Below are 20,477 nucleotides of genomic sequence, written 5' to 3' on the forward strand. Positions count from 1 at the left end.
GACATACAATAGCTATACTACTATTGGAATACATAACTAACTTTCCATAAGGTGAAGTCAATAAATATTAATACAATTTCAATAAAAAACCATTAGATTGATTCTAGTGATTGAAAGTGCAAGGAAATAAAAAAAAAACATGGATTTTCCTGCCGAACTTGAAACTTCAACGAGGCGTGTACTTCTCGGGGCTGTTTTTGAAGTATACTCGTATTTTGTAATGAGGTTCTAGTTTAACATATGAAAATTTACCTGTAGGCTGTATTTTTGAAAAATATATATTTTTGGATTTGTTAATGTTGATTTTTTCAAATGGGCCTCCTGATGTTAGTGGTCATCAGCGCCCATAGACATTGGCGCTGTAAGAAATAAGAATTGCTCTCATCGTCAATGCGACACCAAACTTGGGAACTAACTAACTAACTCAACCCTTCAAACCGGAACTCAACAATATTGCTGTTTCGTGGTAGAATATCCGATGAGTAGCTGGTAACCTATCCAGACGGGATAGCAAAAAGCCCTTTCACTAATATTTTTAATCTATGTAATATAATATATAACTACTCGTGTAGTTAGCGTAGCAAACTTTAAAGACAAAGTAGTCTTTGCTAGGTTTTATTTTTTTAAAAGAAAGTAGAATCTAAAAAAACTCAATGTTATTCTGACCCAGGATTTGGAGATACTTTTTATTTGCAGGATATTTAAGATATACATTAGACAAATGAAATATACTAAAAATACATAAAGCGTTCAATTTAAAATTCGCTCAGCGATGAGGATTGACCCCTGGCGACCTTTAAGCAATTGTCATACCCATTTCTAGTACAAAGCGAATAATTATTTCAATTAAGTAAAATCTCACACCTAGAAAAACAAGAAAATCCATTTTTATTTCTTTATAAATAAAATAGGATGTAACTTTTGAATTTTTATCGTTCGCTAGTGAACAGAGATCATTGGAGGTACAGAATTTCACACTGTAATTGAAACACCGTCGTTTCGCAGGACGTTGAATCAAATGCAATATATCGGCGAGCACTTAGCCCATAATGGCGGAGAGCAGAATTCGGCGTAAATAAATTCCCCCTTTCCCAAATACTTTGGCCTTTCCAGACTTTTAACGAGAGTGCTAAAAACTAGACTATTTTCTTTTATATCGCTTTCAAAGTGTATCTGACTCGTGAGTGCACATCGCGAGTAACGAAGATCCCGATTTCTATTAAGTGCCTTGAATTGTGCCGGCAGAGTTCATATGGGTACACTCCGTAAGCCGCAATTATCTGGTGGATAAAACACTTTAGTTTTAATCGAAGCAAAACTTCGTTATTCAGTGTTTGTTTCTTATTATTTTAAAGATAAAATATAATTGGAATATTTTCACTAGAATAACTTACATATAAAAATAATTGTAACAGAATTATAATAACAATACACAACATTTATAAAGATACAACTAATGTCCCCAAAGTCGGAAAAACTAGTGAGTCCTAATATGATTTCATACTCAGCGGTAAACAAAGGAAGACGAAAGGTGAAGAAAGGTCTAAACAGTCTCGTTGACAGGAGCTGCATATCAGCCATTAACGAGCCGCTATTTCATTCTGAAAATAAACGCTTATTGTTCAATGTCGTATTTATATAATGTGCGGGCTGATACAGGTGCTAAAGAATATTCGAGATGCATTTCCTTGTATTGTGGCGTTAAGCACGTGAGGAATGGAAGAAGAGGTGCGATTCTGCAAAAACCACGTTAGGATTATAAACAGTTTTCATTTCTGAACTCATTTCGATACGACCTTGGATTGAAAAATATTCGGCATTCCGTAACTATATGTCATATCGAGTGAAGCGATAACTGTGAAGCGAGATTATAGTGCAGCTACTTTTATTGACGGTTTTTAAAAAGATAGGCAATAAAAGTTCCTATAAACGTGTCCTCGAACACGTTTTGAATAGATCACATAGATTTACAGTTTTCACTAGAGCCTTCCGCCACATTACATCAACTTTTAATTTGACTTATTAAGTCGAAGTTAGTTTCATTTTTTTAAACCGAAAACGTGTATGAGAATCGCAATTAATGTCAAATAATACAGTTCTCATTGAAAATTAGTTCGTATTACTTACAATCTCACAAAGTGGCGCTAGTATACCTTTAATTCGAGTTTCTGAATACCAAATATAGTTTTCATTAAAAATTCCGCATGTGGAATCGAAATATGAGTTTCAGAATCACCTAGCAGATTTGTAAACCGATTCGATTGATTACTGTTTTTTATTATTGATTATCAAAAATCCACACTCGCAGTAATAATTTTGATATTTGTTATGAAACAATCATTGTATACTTTTTTTTTTTAAATAAATATTGGACAACGTCACATACATTACTCTGATCCCAATGTAAGTAGCTAAAGCACTTGTGTTATGGAAAATCAGAAGAAACGATGGTACCACAAACACTGCTTGTAAAAGCCTACTTGACTTAAGTATATTTTGATTTGATTTGATTTGACTCAGCCCAAGACAACATAGAAAACTAATGATTTTTTCTATACTATTAGTTAAACAAATTTAGAAAAATCTTCAAGGAAAGAAAATCTATATTTTTCTGATGTATATAGAATAAGACACATTTTAATATTTTTCTTTGTTTACTACCCGTTCCAAATACTTCCTCGAACACGTATAGTGTGACGTGCTCATTAGGCATTTCTCCTCCCTTTCACTCTTACCTGGTATCTCTGTCGCACGTCCTCATGATGACACCATTGTAAGTTCTGGTATATTGTTAGCTTTGGACATTTTTAGTCGTCACTAGCGTGGTTCACCTTGACTTTTACAAATGTTTAATTGCTTATTTAGTAGTGTTTAGATAAAAGTGACGCAGTGGCAATAATATCTTTCATATGCCTGAAACGTCGTATGCCTAAATGTTAAATATTGCTACTTATCGTCTATATTTTTGTTTTTAAATTTTATTTTGAACTGTACCAATTACCCGCATTGGAGCAGCGTGGTGGAATATGTTTCAAGCCTTCTCCTCAAAGGGAGAGGAGGCCTCAGCCCAGCAGTGGGAAATTTACAGGCTGCTAATGTAATTACTTTTCAATCTTATGTTAAAAAGACTACATATGGCATATTACAGAATCCATGACAATAATAACATGAGGAGTCAGGATCGAATCTGCGACAGCACATCGCTAGGCAGCTCGTGTTGGTCACAAGACAATGGCGCTAATGTTATGTGGTTGTAGCTCGTGTGAAAAACCTTTAACGTTGAACATGTTTTTATTTTCCAATGTGCTGTCAAGCAAAGGGCTTAGTAATGTGGTCCCTTGCGTCTGTTATTAGTCCGGCTCACGCACCCTTTACACCGGAACGCGACGACAATAAATATTTTTTGTTTGCGGCAAAGTAACTGATGTGAAAGTTCCGGAAGGACTAAAATATTAAATAAAAGTAACAGCCTATACGTATCTATATAGAGCCTATGCTCTAGCTCTAGATCGCTCTAGATAGCTCTAGATCTCTAATGCGAGTTGGTGGACGGTGAACATATTTGGCAGATGTTTATCCGACAGTCGTAGGTTTCCTCACAACTTTTTCCTTCACTAACGAGTACAAGAATGAATGAATGAATGATGAATTACAGGCATACGAAAATTCAGCTTACTTAGTTAATTGATGTGTAAAAAGTATATTAAAATGTCGTTATTTTTTCCTAAGTAACTCTACTTCGGACGACTTTGAATACGTTCTACCGTCAAGCAGCAATATTTAGTATAGTAATGTTCCAATGTTTCAACTACAACTACAAGGGAAATTACGTCATAGCTTTCAATCATGTTGAGTTGTAAGGAATGGTTAATATTTCTTACAGCGCCAAAGTCTAATAGTGGACGGTGACGACCACTTACCGTCAGGTAGCCCATTTGTACGTCCTACCTAAATTATTAAAAAATGTCAAATTATTTGTTAGATGAGTACAACACTCTATGTTCGTATACATATATGTAATAATAATTTAAAAATGTTTTTATTTATTTTTAACAAATGATATCAGACCTTTAGTAATAGTGCTTCATGGGATTTCGTAAAAAAATTTTACAAAAGCAATGCCGGACGAAGACCGTTTTGTGTCACCTTGTTAGCCGTGTATGCAGTGTTAGCCCCCGTGGCGATGACGTCACAGCCAAGGGGATGATTTAAAATTCATCACGAAACGGATCACTGCAGCAAATTACAACCTTACTGGTTCTGTGTTCGCTTCATTGGTATGCAGTGCGATTCTGTAAGAATACTTTGTGTACCATTCGAGGAATGTTGACAACCGACTTACATACGCCATTTTGACACGTGTATCCTATAAATTTTATAATCATAACAGTCAATGTCATATATCACATTCGGACATTTCACGCTCGTTTTCTGCGGTGAGTTTCGAGTTTCTTCTTTCAGAATATCTCTACTGCTATCTATTTTTATGACCTCAATCACAGATTATTAAAAAGAAGGTTTTGTAATCTGACAACTTTATTATATTTTTTTCTTAAATTAATATTAATCAGCAGTGCTATTTTGTAACTCACTCCGGAACTCAATGTTGACCGCTTTGATTTGCTATTTTATTTTAAAATCATTATAGTTAATGTTGCCACTTTTCGATATTTTATGATAGTTTTTGCGGTTCTGCAGTATGTTTCGAGTTAGTACTAACAGATTTTTTTTTTAAATGTCAATCAATTTTACAGTTTTGACTCAATTCACGGGAATAAAAAACACATTTAATGGAGAATATGGATATAATATTTGCAATTACATACTTTTTTTTTACTTTAATTATTATTATTAATTACCTATTTTGGCTTTTTAATAAGGGTATTTTATATCAGAACCAGTCTAACCTAAATACGAGCTTTATTAAAGTAATTCGTTGACAATAATACGTTTGCTCGTGTGACTCGCGGGAATTGTACGTGACGTTGAATCGCTTTGCTTGTGATGTTTCATGACTAGATAAACGTAATCTTGTACTAAAGGTTACACATGAAAAATATCAATAAAACCGTATTTAAGGACCCATAAAGGTCTTTTAATAAGTAAGAGAAAAGCTATATACTTTTACTTACTATATATATTTTTACCGCCTGAAATATTAGTACCTTGTAACGTAATATATTTAAAAAAAAAGAGCGCGCGATCGCTTGCCACTGTGGCTTCAGCTTGGGTTTACATTTTGGCGCAAAATTTCGATGCTTTGGTAAGGTATGCAATTTGTCAATCATCGATAATTTGTCTTTATAGTTCGTTTTAATCTTTATTATTATTAATCTAAATTAAATATTAAGTAATTATTAATTGTTATTTATTATTATAAAGTCAGATAGTTATTGGTGTATTCTTTTTTAACAAGTGATTTTCACTTCTGTTAAGAATAAAAAATAAGTATAGTCATTAATAGTGTTTCTTTTTTCATGATTATGACTTTCCTTCAAAAAATTCATCAAGTTCGTTTTCTTGGTATGTTTAACGATTAAGTATGTTTTTGGATACGTAGAACTACTGAAAAAACAAATTAGTATAATAACTAAATATTACCAAAATTATTACAGCAAAACTATACCCTGATCAAGAAATATCAGAAATTCATTTATTTTAAAATTCGTAACTTTTTTGTAGTTTAATTCAATATAATAGCCACTTGAATAATTTAAGTAATACAGGCGTGTTGATAGAAAAATAATTGAATTTTTTTCTGTCTTTACAGATCTATAAAACGAGAAATGGGTGTGATAAAGACTTACGTGTTGCTGATCACCATCCAGCTGGTGTACGTGATTAACGCTCAAGAAGTGGTGCGACGCGTGCCACAGGGTTTCCTCGGTGTGCGCGGCAAGAAATACTACGAATACGGCGCAAATGAATACTACAAACGGAAGCCCCAATACTTCATCGGAGTGAAGGGCAAAAAAGACTACGACATTTCAGAAGGTGATTTCAAACGTGTTCCAATGGGCTTCATAGGCATGAGAGGCAAGAAAGAGTACCTGTACCCAGAGTTCATGGTCTACCCCGAGAGCTACGAGTACATCCCGAAACATTCAGGTTCCTTGATCGGTCAGATCGATTATTCCACTGACGAGAATTCCAACCTACCCGAATATCCAATTTTGAACGAATTCATTAACGAGTACATACAAAAACTGCGATCTAATCTGAACAACGAGGTTTCCACGGAAACCAGTGACATTCCAGAAGATTCGAGCCTCTCGAATGAGGTGGAAAAACGGACTAACATACACAAATTCTTCGGCGTACGTGGGAAGAAATCCGTACAGGATAAAAGACCATATGATGTATCGTTTCGTGGGAAATTCATCGGCGTTCGCGGTAAGAAGGACTTGAAAAACAGCGGAGCGCAGGAGATTAAGTTTTTGCTGAATAGTCCGTGGCCTAAACGAAAGGGGCAGACGGGGTTCCTAGGAATGCGCGGCAAAAAGTGGGCCGAGAATGACAGCGTTTTAGGTGAGAACGGCCATTTATCTGTTTACTCTTTACACGACGTTAATGTATCAAGGAGAAAGTTATATTTTTTCTCAGGTTTAAGCGATAATCTATTATACGAAAATTACGAATTCTATCTTCTACCGGCATACTGTGTATGTTTAAGTTTCGGTATGAAGGGTTTTTTTATTGTAATACGTCACTTAAGCCAATGTTATTACCGGAGTAAAAGTCATAACGTAATATCAGTATCGATAACGTTTAGATGTTGATGATGTCGTCCTGATACGGACATACAATCTCAAAACAACCAACGCATAAATATATGCAGGTGTATGCGCAAACATCAAACGAAATCCGATACGGCCAGAAATAGTACAGGCGGAAGATCAACGGCTTCACGTGCTTTCCAAGACACAAGAGTGTACACTTCCAACTTAAAACGTTACTGAGACCTTTCGACAGAAAAACCCACTAACTTTTTACTGTCCCGACCTGGGGTTCGAACCCAGGATATCGGCATCTCGGCCTGACATCTGGCGCACCAACGCGGCAGTCAAGAGATATGGTAACCAATTACCATGAGGTGGAATTGCCGCGTCTGCCCTATTTTAAAATCCCCTCTTTTTAAAACTAAATAAAAGAAATCGAATCTATCTGTATATAATGTGACATATAATGTAAAACAATAAAAAAATATAACTGTATTTTTTTTACAGATTCTGAACCCAACGGCGACATGGCGATGCCGAACTAATACTTCGAAGACACATTCATTTATTTATATCAAAACCTAGTCAAAAAAAAAACATATCGTAAGCGCGTTCTCTCCCGGCAAAGTTATATAAGGCTTATTCTAGCGTTGAACAATTTCTAGAATTTAGTCCATACTTATAAGTATTTATCAGTATTATATGAATATTAATTGTTTAATGTTTATGTTTTGCTTAATCATTTATTGCTATCAATTTTAAATGAATGAAACATTCGACTTGTATTTAATTAATAAGTATTTTAATTTAAGTGTGTTTTATTTATCGAAAGTAAATTACATTAAATTTCATAGAACACTACAATGTAGGAGCAATTTAGTTCTCACGTAGAATGATTTCGAAGAACACTACATTGTAAACAGCAATTTAGTTTTCTCGTACTTAGAATGATTTAATAAAAATATGGATAAAAATAACGTAAATTTAGTTTTATATTAATCAAATAACTTTTATAAGTGATCAATTTAAAATTCGTTGTTTTCTATAAACACAAATTGGTTAAAAAAAATTGTAATGTTTAAACGAATAGATAAAATTTATTAAAAGCAATATATTCGAGTTGATAAACATTTATATAGATCGCTATGAAGTGTATTATAATATAGTTCGGTGTATCTCGATGTTAAATTTAAATGAATTGTCCGCAAACATTTCGCTAAGGCTGGCGAAATGTCTACAGTTGAATTATTCCCTAATATAATAATAAAAAGAATATTTAAACAATAAAGGCAGTTGTCAATTTTGATATGGTTTTATTTCAAATCTCGAACAAAACAAAATACGATGAAAAAAATCTTTTTTTGTGAATCTCAGTACTTATTAGGTAGTTACATAATCCATTAGTTATTAGAAACCTTATTAAAAAAATATTCCGTATAAAATTATACACAGCAGCGGCCTTACCCATTGCGAGGCTCTGGGCGGTAGGTCTTTGCGAGGCACCCTGTCCACGGTGAAAAGTATGTATGTGATTCGAAAGTAGGTCTGGTTGTTTGGTTTAGGTATTTGTTATGTTTGACGAGTGATGGTAAAGTTGTAAGTTTAAAAATAAATAAAATTTGTGTACTTTTAAAATATTTTACATCGAAATAATTACAAAATTAACAAAAATTATTATTATTATTATGTGATTAAAAAACCGATCTTCAAGTGTTCTAGTCTATTAGTTCTAGTCTATTCTATTTCAAACATAACAAGAAAGAAAGGCAAATAAACATTTTACAGCAAATTGACGCGATACCATTGGTCGAGAGCTTGATTAATCTATGATATCCACTATAGATTTGTGAAAAAATGGCTTTTTGAACATCGACGAGACTTATCGGAATTTAGAAAGTAAAATTAAAGTGGAAATACTGGTTAAATGTAATATTGTTGTACTATAAATAAATATATATTAATCATAAACTCTTACTCAGCTATATTGTGCACTACGCACAATATAGCTGAGTTATTAGCAAATCGTATGAAATATGTAAGTCTAAGGTTTGTTTATCTTTTTTCGTATTTCCATTGGAAGAGGGTATAGGTTATTAACAGTTCCCCAAATTCCTTGTCAAATTTATTTTCCTCTTAGATCTCGTAGTTCCCAGAATATTCCAAGTCGAATTTCATTGCGATCGGTTTAGCCGTTTGAGGGCAAAACGACTATTGCATTTACGATGTACCGACAAAAAAGGGTTTATTTTACGAAAACACACCAATTGTACTTAACTATACCTATTTCACGATTCATCGAGTTAGGTTCATCTAGTCTAGATATAATTGTGGAGGTGGTTAATTAAGGGTGTACAGTCCGTTCCCCTTTCATTTGATTTGTTTTTGGGATGAATGGTATAATTACAGAGTAGATCCGCAAAGCCAACTTGATCTTTGATCTTAATAATGACAATTTGACATGCCATTAATAGTTACAAAATAAAACAATAATAATTCGATGTCAGTCATTTTTTTTAATACTACTATAATGAAGTTCTTTTTAATTTGAAAATATTCTTATTCAATTAAAAAAAAACAAAGTAGGTACATATTTTATAAATTATACAAACATCTTTAATAAAATAAGTATATTCCAAGTTTCTTAAATTACTGTTTTGACTCCTTCGTTTGTCTAGTGGCTTGATATATGGAAAGCCGTTGGTGCGTCTCGTATTTCCGTCCCATCAGATTCTGAGAATGCACCTGAGTTTCGCCTTGAGATTGGCCGAAATCGGTCAGGAGATATTTTTCTGTTTTATTTATATTCATTTAAATATCTCTTCCTGTCTTGTTAATAGGCAGAATTATTAAGCTAAGGATGTGTTTAAATCATAATTTTATCAAATACATGGTTTGAAGAAAAGGAAAATAAATTTACAATATAAATTTCATAATATTTTTTATTAAAACTTTCTCCTTATAAATCCATCGATTGCTAACATAATAAAGAATAGAACGTATATAGAAGCCATGTCTCAATGTGATATAAATACATAATATTTGTTATAACGACAGCCACAGCCGCAACGCACTACCGAGCACACAACACGCAACACGTGACACGCCGCCATCTTGAAACTTGTGTCGTTTAAAAGCATTACAAAGTCGGATATGCATGAATCGATCAGTCTAAATTAGGGAACAGATTATATATAGGTAACCAAAAATAGTACGAATCGTACAAACGATGAATAATCAAAATGGCATCGTATCACAAAGTTTACGTTTAAAAACAACTTTCATTAAAAAAAAAAAAAAATTAAATGTTTTAAGAAAATAATAGCGTAAAAGTTATTTATTAAGGCCGTCGCAGTATGGACTACATGATTTGTTTATAATATTACAAAATGGACGATTAGCAAAAATTGTATAATGTTATCTACATAAGCGAGGGAATATACTCTATGTCTGATCGAGGCGCACAAAAACTATATCATTATTATGCATTTTATTCATAATTACATTGAAAAAAAAAAAAACATTTTGAAATTTATAATTAAATCCAAATGAGTAGATTAACACTTAAATTACACATCATCTTTTTGGTGAAACATGTCAAACAATAATTAAACAACGTACGCCATATTCATCCTCAGTCCATAGATCGAAAGGTGATATAAAAAGAAAATGGAATATACAATAATTGGGAAACGTTCCCAGAATTAATTATAATTTGTTATTATAACTACTAAAATTGATAAATAGGGATTAAAGAAAAACATTTCGTATACCATTTCAGTCTCAATACCAACGTGTTAAAGACTATTATGGTATAGACAATTTGAATGGAAACATCGTTGAATTACAAACATACAAAAAAATATATTATTCAACAACGGAAGAAAGGCAAATTGTAAACAGACTAAGATTATATATTGAATGCTAACTACTTATATTACAAAAAATTGTTTATGCATTTTTAAATAACCTACTATCTCGTTATTGTTTGCGTCGCGATTAAGTTCATGTAGATTATTCAGACCTCCAAATTATATTTAAATACTCAGAAACGAAACCATAGTTATGATGCAATTTGTTACAAGTATCTTTATATATAGTTAGTGTTATGTTAAATGGAGATCCGAAATCATCATTGGTCTAGTATCAAAGCTGTCTGGTCGCTCTAAGTGCTATAATTCAGAATAAGCAGTATTATGACATATGTGAGTCGCCTCAATGACTCGGCTCGTAATAGTTACGAATACACGGATAATAATCGTTTCAATTTTTCTTAGGTATAGCTAGCGTTTCATTTTTAGGTTTCAGACATTTGACATTTAACGCATTTGCAAATTCTAATAAAATCCCACTTTCTATTTTCAGTCTTGAACAAAAACAATAATTTTGTAATGTTTTAATATTCTTCTATTGGTTCTTTTCAAAATTCATCGTAAAGGTGACAATCAGATTACCATCGGTCTCACTCGCACACGCGCTACCCGTCATATGCCTGTCTCCCTCGCACCATTGCAAATCGGTTTACGGATACAAGCGAATTAATACTCATCATTACATATAAGCTATCATAAATTATATGTAAATACACTCATGTCATAGCGTCTGAACTTTTTTAACATGTTTTTTCCTCAGAGAAAGAGCGAAAATTACCAAATCTTCCGTCTCTTTACAATAGACTTTTGATCGTAGAAAGTCAGAAGCGTTTTCACATCGACATATATAAGGAAGATTGAAATGTATATTGCCTTACCGTATGTCATTATCCCTCGTTTAAGAAAGTAATTTAATAACCAACTAGCGGCTGCGTTAAGCAAAGCCGAATTATCTATTATTAATAATAATAAAAACATCACAATAAATAGAACTTATATTAAATAATTATTGTAACACTGTTCACGAGTGTCGCTATACACAACCTATACACCAAACGATCATTATTTAATGTTTTCAATTTTTTTAATCTGTTGTTGTAACTCGATTAGGAGAAATGAAACAGACGAAAATTCTAATATTTTTACTATTAGACACAAGTCATTAAATTATTTTGTATATGAAATCAATGATGTTATTGATATTTTAATTTTATTGTGAAAAAATATAAGAATGCTTCTATTTCCACTCATTTTGCCAACAATCTGAAGTAACATTTGTATATAAAATTATGACTCCTTCAAGGTCGTTTCGTCTGCCATGACTCCTAATCACTAAAAAGCAACGAAGTTATTTTATTTTATTCGTATGAAAATATTAATTCTGTCATACGAGGAACGTCAAGCGATGATTACGATTTATTTTATTAATTCTTCGCTTAAAATTAGCAAAACAAAAAAAAGCTAGATATATTTTTTTTAAATTCTTAATAGAATCGTGGATTTGCGATTTAAATGCAATAATTATTAACCATATAACTATTATATCATGTGCCAACATACATGCGTAATATTTACCACAGATAACATATTGACAGATTAAAAAAAGTTAGGTTGTTACAACACATCATGTCAATAGTATATTTGTCTCTCTTTAACTTTCACGTGTGAGAGAGACAGCACCTGTGGTAATAGTACAGCATACCTATACCATTCTCGCTCCATACATATTGGCTAGGACGAACGATCATTCCTTCAACTAAATTATTCATTGTGCATTATTGAAATTTATTATTATTGTTAAAATTTTGTACTTTAACATTGATGAAATTAAATTTCATTATTCATTAATTATTTTAGCACCGTTTTAAAATTAACAAGACTGTAAAGGCACCTTAGAAACCTATCATTATCTTATAATCGTATATAGAAATTTCAATTTTCACTAAGGGAAATCTTTGACCAGACTCGACCAGTTCATGTAGTGCCGAAGTTATTTACACAAACTTAACCCCTATTACGTTTGTATTAAAGACCGTGTTTTGAAACAAAATATTCAAATTTGAAAGCCTATTTAGTTTCATATCATTAGTACTTCTAGTAAACCTTTCCAATTTTGGGTTATTTAACTTTTAACTTAAAGAAATATAAACAGTTTTTAAACCCTTATTACAACACCATGGGGATTTTCAAGGGTCCATATCAAGAGTTTTTATTAATACTTATTAAACCATATTTAGTAAATCAAATTTTTCAGTAAATGATAAAACCGAAGAAAAATTTTAAGTTAGGTTAAATCGGAAGATATTGTGGCAAATTCAGTGACCTTCTAATGCTTCCTCAGCGTTTAAAACGAGCTCTCAACTCGATAAGCTCAGAGTTCGTAATTCAATGTATCTGCCGTGTCGGCACAGTCGTGTCAAGCTCACCTAGCCAATATGCACGCGGAGAAGCCGTTCTAATATCGACCGTACGTCTCTGTTATTAGATCGCATTCTGCAACGTCAGCGGGTGCGGGTGTCCGTGTCCGTTGTGCGCCGCGAAGTCGTCGCGTCGCTCGGATTGGATGAAGTTGGCGGATATGCGGCCAACGTTGCCGTTGTTCGCGTCCAACGTTGGTGTGTTGTCAATCTGCTTGGGCGGCTGCTCGTCTGGTTTGTCCTTTGTCTGTGGGGTTTTGTGATCGGTATTATCTACGATTTAATTCATCATATTGCGTATTTGCGTTTTTTTGACAAACAGAGCAGGCGATATACAATTGAACCAATACTAATTTACTAATAATCAAAACTTTAATATACTTATACACGAGTACATGACAAAAGCATAAAAGAGAATATTAGATACAAACGGAGTTACAGATCATTAATTATTATCAATCATCACTAATATTCTCCTGATAAATATCAATAATTTGTGTGTATATCTTTAAGTTGTCTGTGTATCGATTATTTTAGCGAGAAAAAGTTAAAAAAAAACCACTTAAATTACAGCTACAAATGATATAATGATCTTAGATTCCATTGTTTACGGCATACTGACATTAGTGGTTTATATTAGTTATAGAGATGAGTGGGAGCAAATTTGTTGCATCACATTGTTATTTAATATTAAACCATAATTTGTAATTAGAAAATAGTCCGACAATGTTTTTTTTTCTAACCTCATGTTGTTGGGACAGGCCCAGCAGGTCGGCAGTCATGTTACCGTTGCTACTATTGTTGCTCGTGGGCGGAGTGTCTGGCGCCACTTGTGTCTGCTCTTGTGTCACTTCCGGCTGAAGATAGAAAAGAATAATTTGATTTGATATTAAACAAGATTAAGTATCATTTCATTAATAAGTGAGGAGCACTGCACTGTAGTAACTTTAATCACATCAGATCAGAATTTGCCACGCAGTATTAATTACATGTACAGTCAGAGTAAGAAAACCTTCGTCAGTTTTCAAATTATTTCCTTTATCAAGTCGTAAACTCTTAGTACCTTTTGAAACTAAAGCATTAAACAAAAAACTGCACATAAAATTAAACTAACATAGTATGATAACTAGGTTCAAAATAGTGTACATTGCGACGCAATATGTCAAACTCAATCGGTAAAGCAGATTATCGCGCATACTGAGCACACGAAAATAGACCTTAAGGTGACGAACCTTTTCTTACCCCGACTGTACATATAATTACATTACTTTGTCTTTCTCATGCAGTAATTAGGGCAAGTGCTTATATATGCAACAATATATTTAAATAAACATACAAAGTTAAAAAAGTTAATAAAATATATAAGTGTAACTCACTATGTTTCTCGTTGTAATGTATAGGACATTTTTAACTAAAAGGTAGCTAGCTTTAGGTAAAACCATAAAAATTATCTAACAATTTGAATATGTATTTGGAACAGATATTATTATAGATTCTACTTTCATGTGACCCTTGTGTGATACCTCGTTTGTAGATATCGACGAAGATAAAATTTAGCAAAACAATAGGGTATTCAACTATATTTGAAAAAGTACTTCAAAATGTCGAATTTCCTAATAAAAAGCCACAAAAAATAAAATAAAATTTTAAACCTTTTTTTAATACCGCAAAAACGTCACATAGATAAAAACAACAGTTGTGTATGTAAGACTGGCACTCATCAACGTTAACAGCTATAAATATTTGGTGTTTTTTGGGAAAGTAATGAATTTCAATCACTATTGTTGAAGTGTAATGTACAAATACTAGTATTAAAACTCCAGAAAAATTGTTTATCAAAGTGCCAGATGATATTGAAATGATAGTTTTTGCCTATGGTACACAATGGCGGCTCGTGTTTTATGTCACGTGATATACAGACAAAAAATTACGACTTTTAATTTCAATATAATAAATTAAAATTTAAATTATTTAAGTATATTTTTATCAAATTTCATACTTTATCTTTCACTACCGAAAATATCCTTGTAAAGGTATTGTAATTATTTTGGACCAAGGTTCTTCTGTTGATTAATAAACGAATTAAACTAACCTGGCTAGCGGCAAGTTGTAACAAATCTCCCGTCTGTACATTCCCGTTACTAGTATCCACAGACATAGTTTCGACTGCTGTATTTTCTCCAGGTGCTGCGCTATCTACCGATGCGTTAGTGGCCGCTGCACTGTCATTTGTTACTACTGAACTTTCTTGAACGGAATTTGTTACAGATGCTGATGTATCCTGCGACACATTCATTGAACTTTCTTCTGCTGCATTTACTATGGGAGTTATATTGTCTTGTACAGTATTTACTATAGGTGCTGCACTTTCTTGCGCTGCATTAGTTACAGGTGCTGGACTATTTTGGGCAGCATTTGTAACAGGTGCTGCATTATCCTGTGTATTATTTACGGGTGCTACATTGTTCTGGGTAGCATTTGATGTGGAAATATTGTTGGCAGGCGTAGACTCAGTAGCTGGTTGGTTTTGTTGCGTTTTCATTTCCTGTTGCTTCTTGTCTTCTTCAGCTTGCTGTAATGAATACATTTTTTTACATTACATTAGCAGCCCGTAAATGTCCCACTGCTGGGATAAAGGCCTCCTCTCCCTTTGAGGAGAAGGTTTGGAGCATATTCCACCACGCTGCTCCAATGCGGGTTGGCGGAATACACATGTGGCAGAATTTCGTTGAAATTAGACACATGCAGGTTTCCTCACGATGTTTTCCTTCACTGCCGAGCACGAGATGAATTATAAACACAAATTAAGCACATGAAATTTCAGTGGTTCCTGCCTGGGTTTGAACCCGAAATCATCGATTAAGATGCACGCGTTCTAAACACTGGGCCATCTCGGTTCGGTAATTAATACACGGCCTGTGATTAATCGTTCAATATTTACAAGGGTAGAAATGTTCCGTTTATTACACGAAAATTTTCGATATCTAGCTCTCGTATCAACATGTAAGAGATGAAATTCATTTATACTATTATTTTATTAGTATATTACATATAAAGTGTATTCGAATTTATATAGCCTATTCCAATGACTATGACAAAAAAAACTCTTTTCTATTATAAAATGCGACGCTACAATGACCACGTGTGTGAATGAATGAACAAGCCGTGCCTTCTTGAGGCGCGTGCGCGCCATGATGGCCTCGACGCGCTGCTTGCGCAGCAGGCGCTCGCGCTCGTCGCGCTCGGCCTCCTCGCGGCGCGCGCGCTCGGCCTCGTCGGCGGCGCGGCGCCGCTCCTCCTCGTCCCGCGCGCGCGCCCGCCGCTCCTCCTCCTCGCGCACGCGCCGCTCCGCCTCCTCCTTCTCCAGCTGCTGCTGAATCTGCACACGAGAGAGTCACTCTTATATCCTTTCCCTTCAATGAGTGGCGACAATTCTTCTAGTTGATTGAGTTTTGTGAACATTTTATACATTTCGATTTCCCATGTACCTCGATAGCTTTCCTTAGTTTCTCTTCCTCCATTTTCCTCTGCAGCGCGGCTAGCTCTCTCGCTTCCTCCTCTTCACGTTTCTGTCTCTCTTCTTCTAGGCGTTGTCTCTCTGCTTCCTCTTCTGCTTCACGTTGTAGTCTGAAAGTGAATAAGGTAAATTAACATAATTATTTTATTTGCCCATACCACAAATTCTATCATATATATTACATGTAATTTCCTCAACAATATTTTTTGAGTAATAGTTGCTGGCAATACTAAATTAAATCCGAAATCAAAGATGGAGTTTAGGTCATTCGACGTCATCCGACGTAATATACACATAATAACTGAGAAATCTTTGGAATCAGAAATCTTTAAACTCAAATTTGACAAAGGAAACCATCCATGCACAAAAATATCATTGAATTCGATCCAATCGTTAGTAAGGGAAATAGTTAAGTATTATATAAAGATGCAATTCAAATTCAACCTTAAATTTTATTACAACTAGATATTAATTATAAAATTTTGATATGCCACGTGGTGTTCATAGTAGAAGCCACAAACTGTGGACGCCTTAAGCCGACTAAAAAAATTGTTTGAGTTACGCGCATTCATTAACACAACGGATAATATCAACGCTCTAACCAACTTAAAGCAACCATTATATCAACCTCTCAAATAAGATAAGGACAAAAAAATGGTGACGAAGAATATTTTTCTCACCTCTGCCTCTCGAGCTCTGCCTGTCGCTCGAGCTCCTCGCGAGCGCGTCTCCTTCGCTCAGCGAGTGCGGCCTTCGCTTCTTCTTCTGTTGTGATCCGTCGTGCAGTCATCGACGCTGGAAATAAAAAAAACGTGATTTTAATATATTTTATAACCTAAAGCAAGATAATCGATCATACTTAAAGCTAGAGGTTTAGTTTTATTTGTGTTTGTAAAATCGTCCGTCCGTCCGTAGATAAAATATTTTTATAAATTAATTTGGGTATTACAACAAACGGTACTATTTCGATAGTTAATCGATACAAATATCAAATTTTTGATATATTTTGCAAAATAAGTAACTATTAAATTATTATTATAATTAAGAAAGAGAAAGAAAGAAACACTATGACTACAATAAGGACTATTTTATTTTTTACTTTGAAAAAAGCTAATCGATCGAATCGATATAGAGCGCATTTAGTAGTTACAAGTTGATAATAATTTAGGACCTAACAAAAAATATTTAGAAAAGGGAATAATAAACATAAAAGGTATTTTCCAACTCACCAGTCATCTCATTATCATCAGTCTTCTCCTGCGAAGGCTCCTTCTCTCGTTTCTCCTCCTTCTTATCTTCTCTCTCCTTCTCTGGCTTCTGTACGTCTATCTGTTTTTCTTCCACTTTGTTTTGTTGTACCTTCTGTTCGTTGTTCGTTTCTGGCCTATTCACTATGTTTTCTTTGATTTCGCTTGATTGCTGAAATGATTTATATTGGTAATATGTAATAATGTCAATTGATTTTGTTCTTTTTTCTGTTTGTTACCTCAGAAGTCGGAACTCCTTCATTTATGAACCAATTTGGAAATACTTTTTTATATAATAGCACAAGGTGAAAAGAGACGGAATGAATATTTATAAAACATTTACTTAAGTACTGTTTGATTTTATAGTGTACATTTTTTTAAATTGGGTTTTTAATGACGATTTACTTGGTGGTAGGGCTTTGTGCAAGCCCGTCTGGGTAGGTACCACCCACTCATCAGATAGTCTACCGCCAAATAACAGTACTCTGTATTGTTGTGTTCCGGCTAGAAGGGTGAGTGAGCCAGTGTAATCACAGGCACAAGGGACATAACATCTTAGTTCCCGAGGTTGGTGGCGCATAGGTGATGTAAGGTATGGTTAATATTTCTTACAGCGCCTTTGTCTATGGGCGGTGGTGACCACTTACCATCAGGTGGCCCATATGCTCGTCCGCCAACCAATGCCAAAAAAAAAAAAGATTGCACCTAAAAGAGGAGATTACGAGTTTATTGTTTTATATATAAAACTGAGTCAGTCATAATAAACAGTTCATGCTATCTGTCAATTTTTTTTTTATAAAATATCAACTTAGTAGTTGAAGCCCCAATTTATCCCCTTAGGGATGGAGTAAAATCTGTTCTTAGCGGACATACTCCTTATAAAGAATCGCCAAATTTCAAGTTTGTAAGTGTTATAGTTTCTGGGACTTCGTTATTAATCATTGAGTGGTAATTCGCTTTTATATATATATATAAATATGTATATATATATACATATAGATAACAGATTATATGCATTTGACTAATCCCCGCGAGACTAGCCACAGTGCCTAAAATAGGCCAGCTGGACATCATCATCATGTTTTATTATGTTCATTATGTTTAAATAGTCATTATTGCTATGACGATGTCCTCCTGGTGTATTTCGGCCACTGCGACTAGAACACTAGAAAATAACCTACTGCTGACAAAAGGTCTCTATTCTCCAGTTATGGAAGAGTCCATTCTTAGAATAAAGTGTCCTCACCTGGCGGTCCCCAATTTGTAGGGCTTCTAACTTCTGTGTCACCTCTAATGCACTGACTTGACACTTGTCTGATACCGGCTGTGTAATAACATTCTGAAATTATAATTTTAATAAAATTAAATGATGAGTATGATAATATTCTAGAAAAAAAATATATTTGCAGAACTAGTTGAGTGTATATAAAATATAAATATTTTAATTTTCATTTGAAGTGGACGAAGTTAAAACAAATTCTAATATTATATTAGAATATTTTTGGTTACACAGTAGAATCTCTCACATAGCTAACAAAAAACCTTCACAACATTCTTGATGGTGCACTGACAAGATAAAAAATAATTTATATAACATACTAAGTGTCAATGTCCATGTGCAGAAGTGATCACTAACATCAGGCGCTCCATTCGCGCTTATCTTTTTAGTTCAAAATAAAAACAATAGTATCTTTCAACAGACAATAATACTAATTAATATTATATATGCGAAAGAGATTTTTTCTCTATTACTAAATTTTGCCTAAACGTTAGAGGCGCATAAGAGAATACAGAGTACCTCACACCTGTTCCAATTCGCAAAAATCAAAGTTATAGTTGTATGTATGTATGTATGTATACTCTATTCCAATGGGAATAGGAAAGAACCAAAACAAACCATACTTTTCAATACCACGAGTGTTTTGTTGATAAGTCCCCTTTATGATTTACTACAAACAGTTCTTGATTAATGTATCTTCACTTTTAATATAACAATATTTCACTTAACTACGTAAATCCACTTATATTTGACTTTCAAAGTAATGAAAACAGTTTTGCCGACATTCAAAACGCCATTTTTCGATGAACGAACAATTAAAATGGAGGCCTCACTAAGGATGTTCGCTAAACGAATGGAGAATGAATAAATTTATACAGATAAAAAATATAAAATTTTAGTTTTAACATACTAATAAAAATCTATTCATATAAATGAAATTGTGAGCGTGTTTCTATGACTTATCACTAAAAATAACTACCTCTTTATAAGTTAATAAGGCTGTTTGCGGCGATCCAAATCAAAACTAACGACCTAATTTTTATTTAAGCCTAAAAATGCTGCTATCTAAAAATTTGAATATGTACCTTTCTTGCAATTTATATAAAATTTATTTAAAAAATTACAATTAAAGTAAAACCTAAAAATAAAATATATCGTTCCTTAGTATTCTTTACCCATTCACTCAATAATTTTCTCCTCACTAGTGTAGCTAAAATGTCATGTCAGTTCAAGGTCAAAGTTGTTTATTTATTTTTTCTCCTATTGCCATTGGAATAGAGTATACGCATGTGGAGAGTTGTCGCGCACGCACCTCGTCCGCGGCGTCCCGAGCGCGCTCCTTGGCGGGCGACGGCGACAGCGTGCGGCCCGGAGACGCCGACAGAGACTTGCCCGCGCTCTGCGGGTACGGTGGTGTAAGTGTTCTCAC

General features: G+C 33.8%; 2 protein-coding genes across 9 annotated transcripts in view; one reads left to right on the forward strand and one right to left on the reverse strand.

The window, feature by feature from the left end:
* Positions 1–7,691, forward strand: part of LOC125071361 (tachykinins) — a 68,297-nt gene extending 60,606 nt beyond the window's left edge. The window contains exons 2-3 of the mRNA XM_047681573.1: positions 5,771–6,528; positions 7,227–7,691. Coding sequence (XP_047537529.1) covers positions 5,787–6,528; positions 7,227–7,264 — 780 coding nt within the window. The 5' untranslated portion in view covers positions 5,771–5,786 and the 3' untranslated portion in view covers positions 7,265–7,691. The remainder of the gene's footprint in view (positions 1–5,770; positions 6,529–7,226) is intronic.
* A 1,949-nt stretch (positions 7,692–9,640) lies between these two features.
* LOC125071536 (MAP7 domain-containing protein 2-like) overlaps positions 9,641–20,477 on the reverse strand; it is a 43,074-nt gene continuing 32,237 nt past the window's right edge. For all 8 annotated transcript variants that reach the window (XM_047681843.1, XM_047681841.1, XM_047681839.1 and 5 more), the window contains 9 exons: positions 20,361–20,447; positions 19,016–19,108; positions 17,752–17,941; positions 17,203–17,317; positions 16,494–16,632; positions 16,175–16,384; positions 15,098–15,577; positions 13,749–13,862; positions 9,641–13,252 (listed from right to left, as the gene is read on the reverse strand). In XM_047681843.1, coding sequence (XP_047537799.1) covers positions 13,070–13,252; positions 13,749–13,862; positions 15,098–15,577; positions 16,175–16,384; positions 16,494–16,632; positions 17,203–17,317; positions 17,752–17,941; positions 19,016–19,108; positions 20,361–20,447 — 1,611 coding nt within the window. In that variant the 3' untranslated portion in view covers positions 9,641–13,069. The remainder of the gene's footprint in view (positions 13,253–13,748; positions 13,863–15,097; positions 15,578–16,174; positions 16,385–16,493; positions 16,633–17,202; positions 17,318–17,751; positions 17,942–19,015; positions 19,109–20,360; positions 20,448–20,477) is intronic.

Source organism: Vanessa atalanta, chromosome 19 (genome assembly GCF_905147765.1).
Source record: "Vanessa atalanta chromosome 19, ilVanAtal1.2, whole genome shotgun sequence".
Lineage (NCBI taxonomy): Eukaryota > Metazoa > Arthropoda > Insecta > Lepidoptera > Nymphalidae > Vanessa > Vanessa atalanta.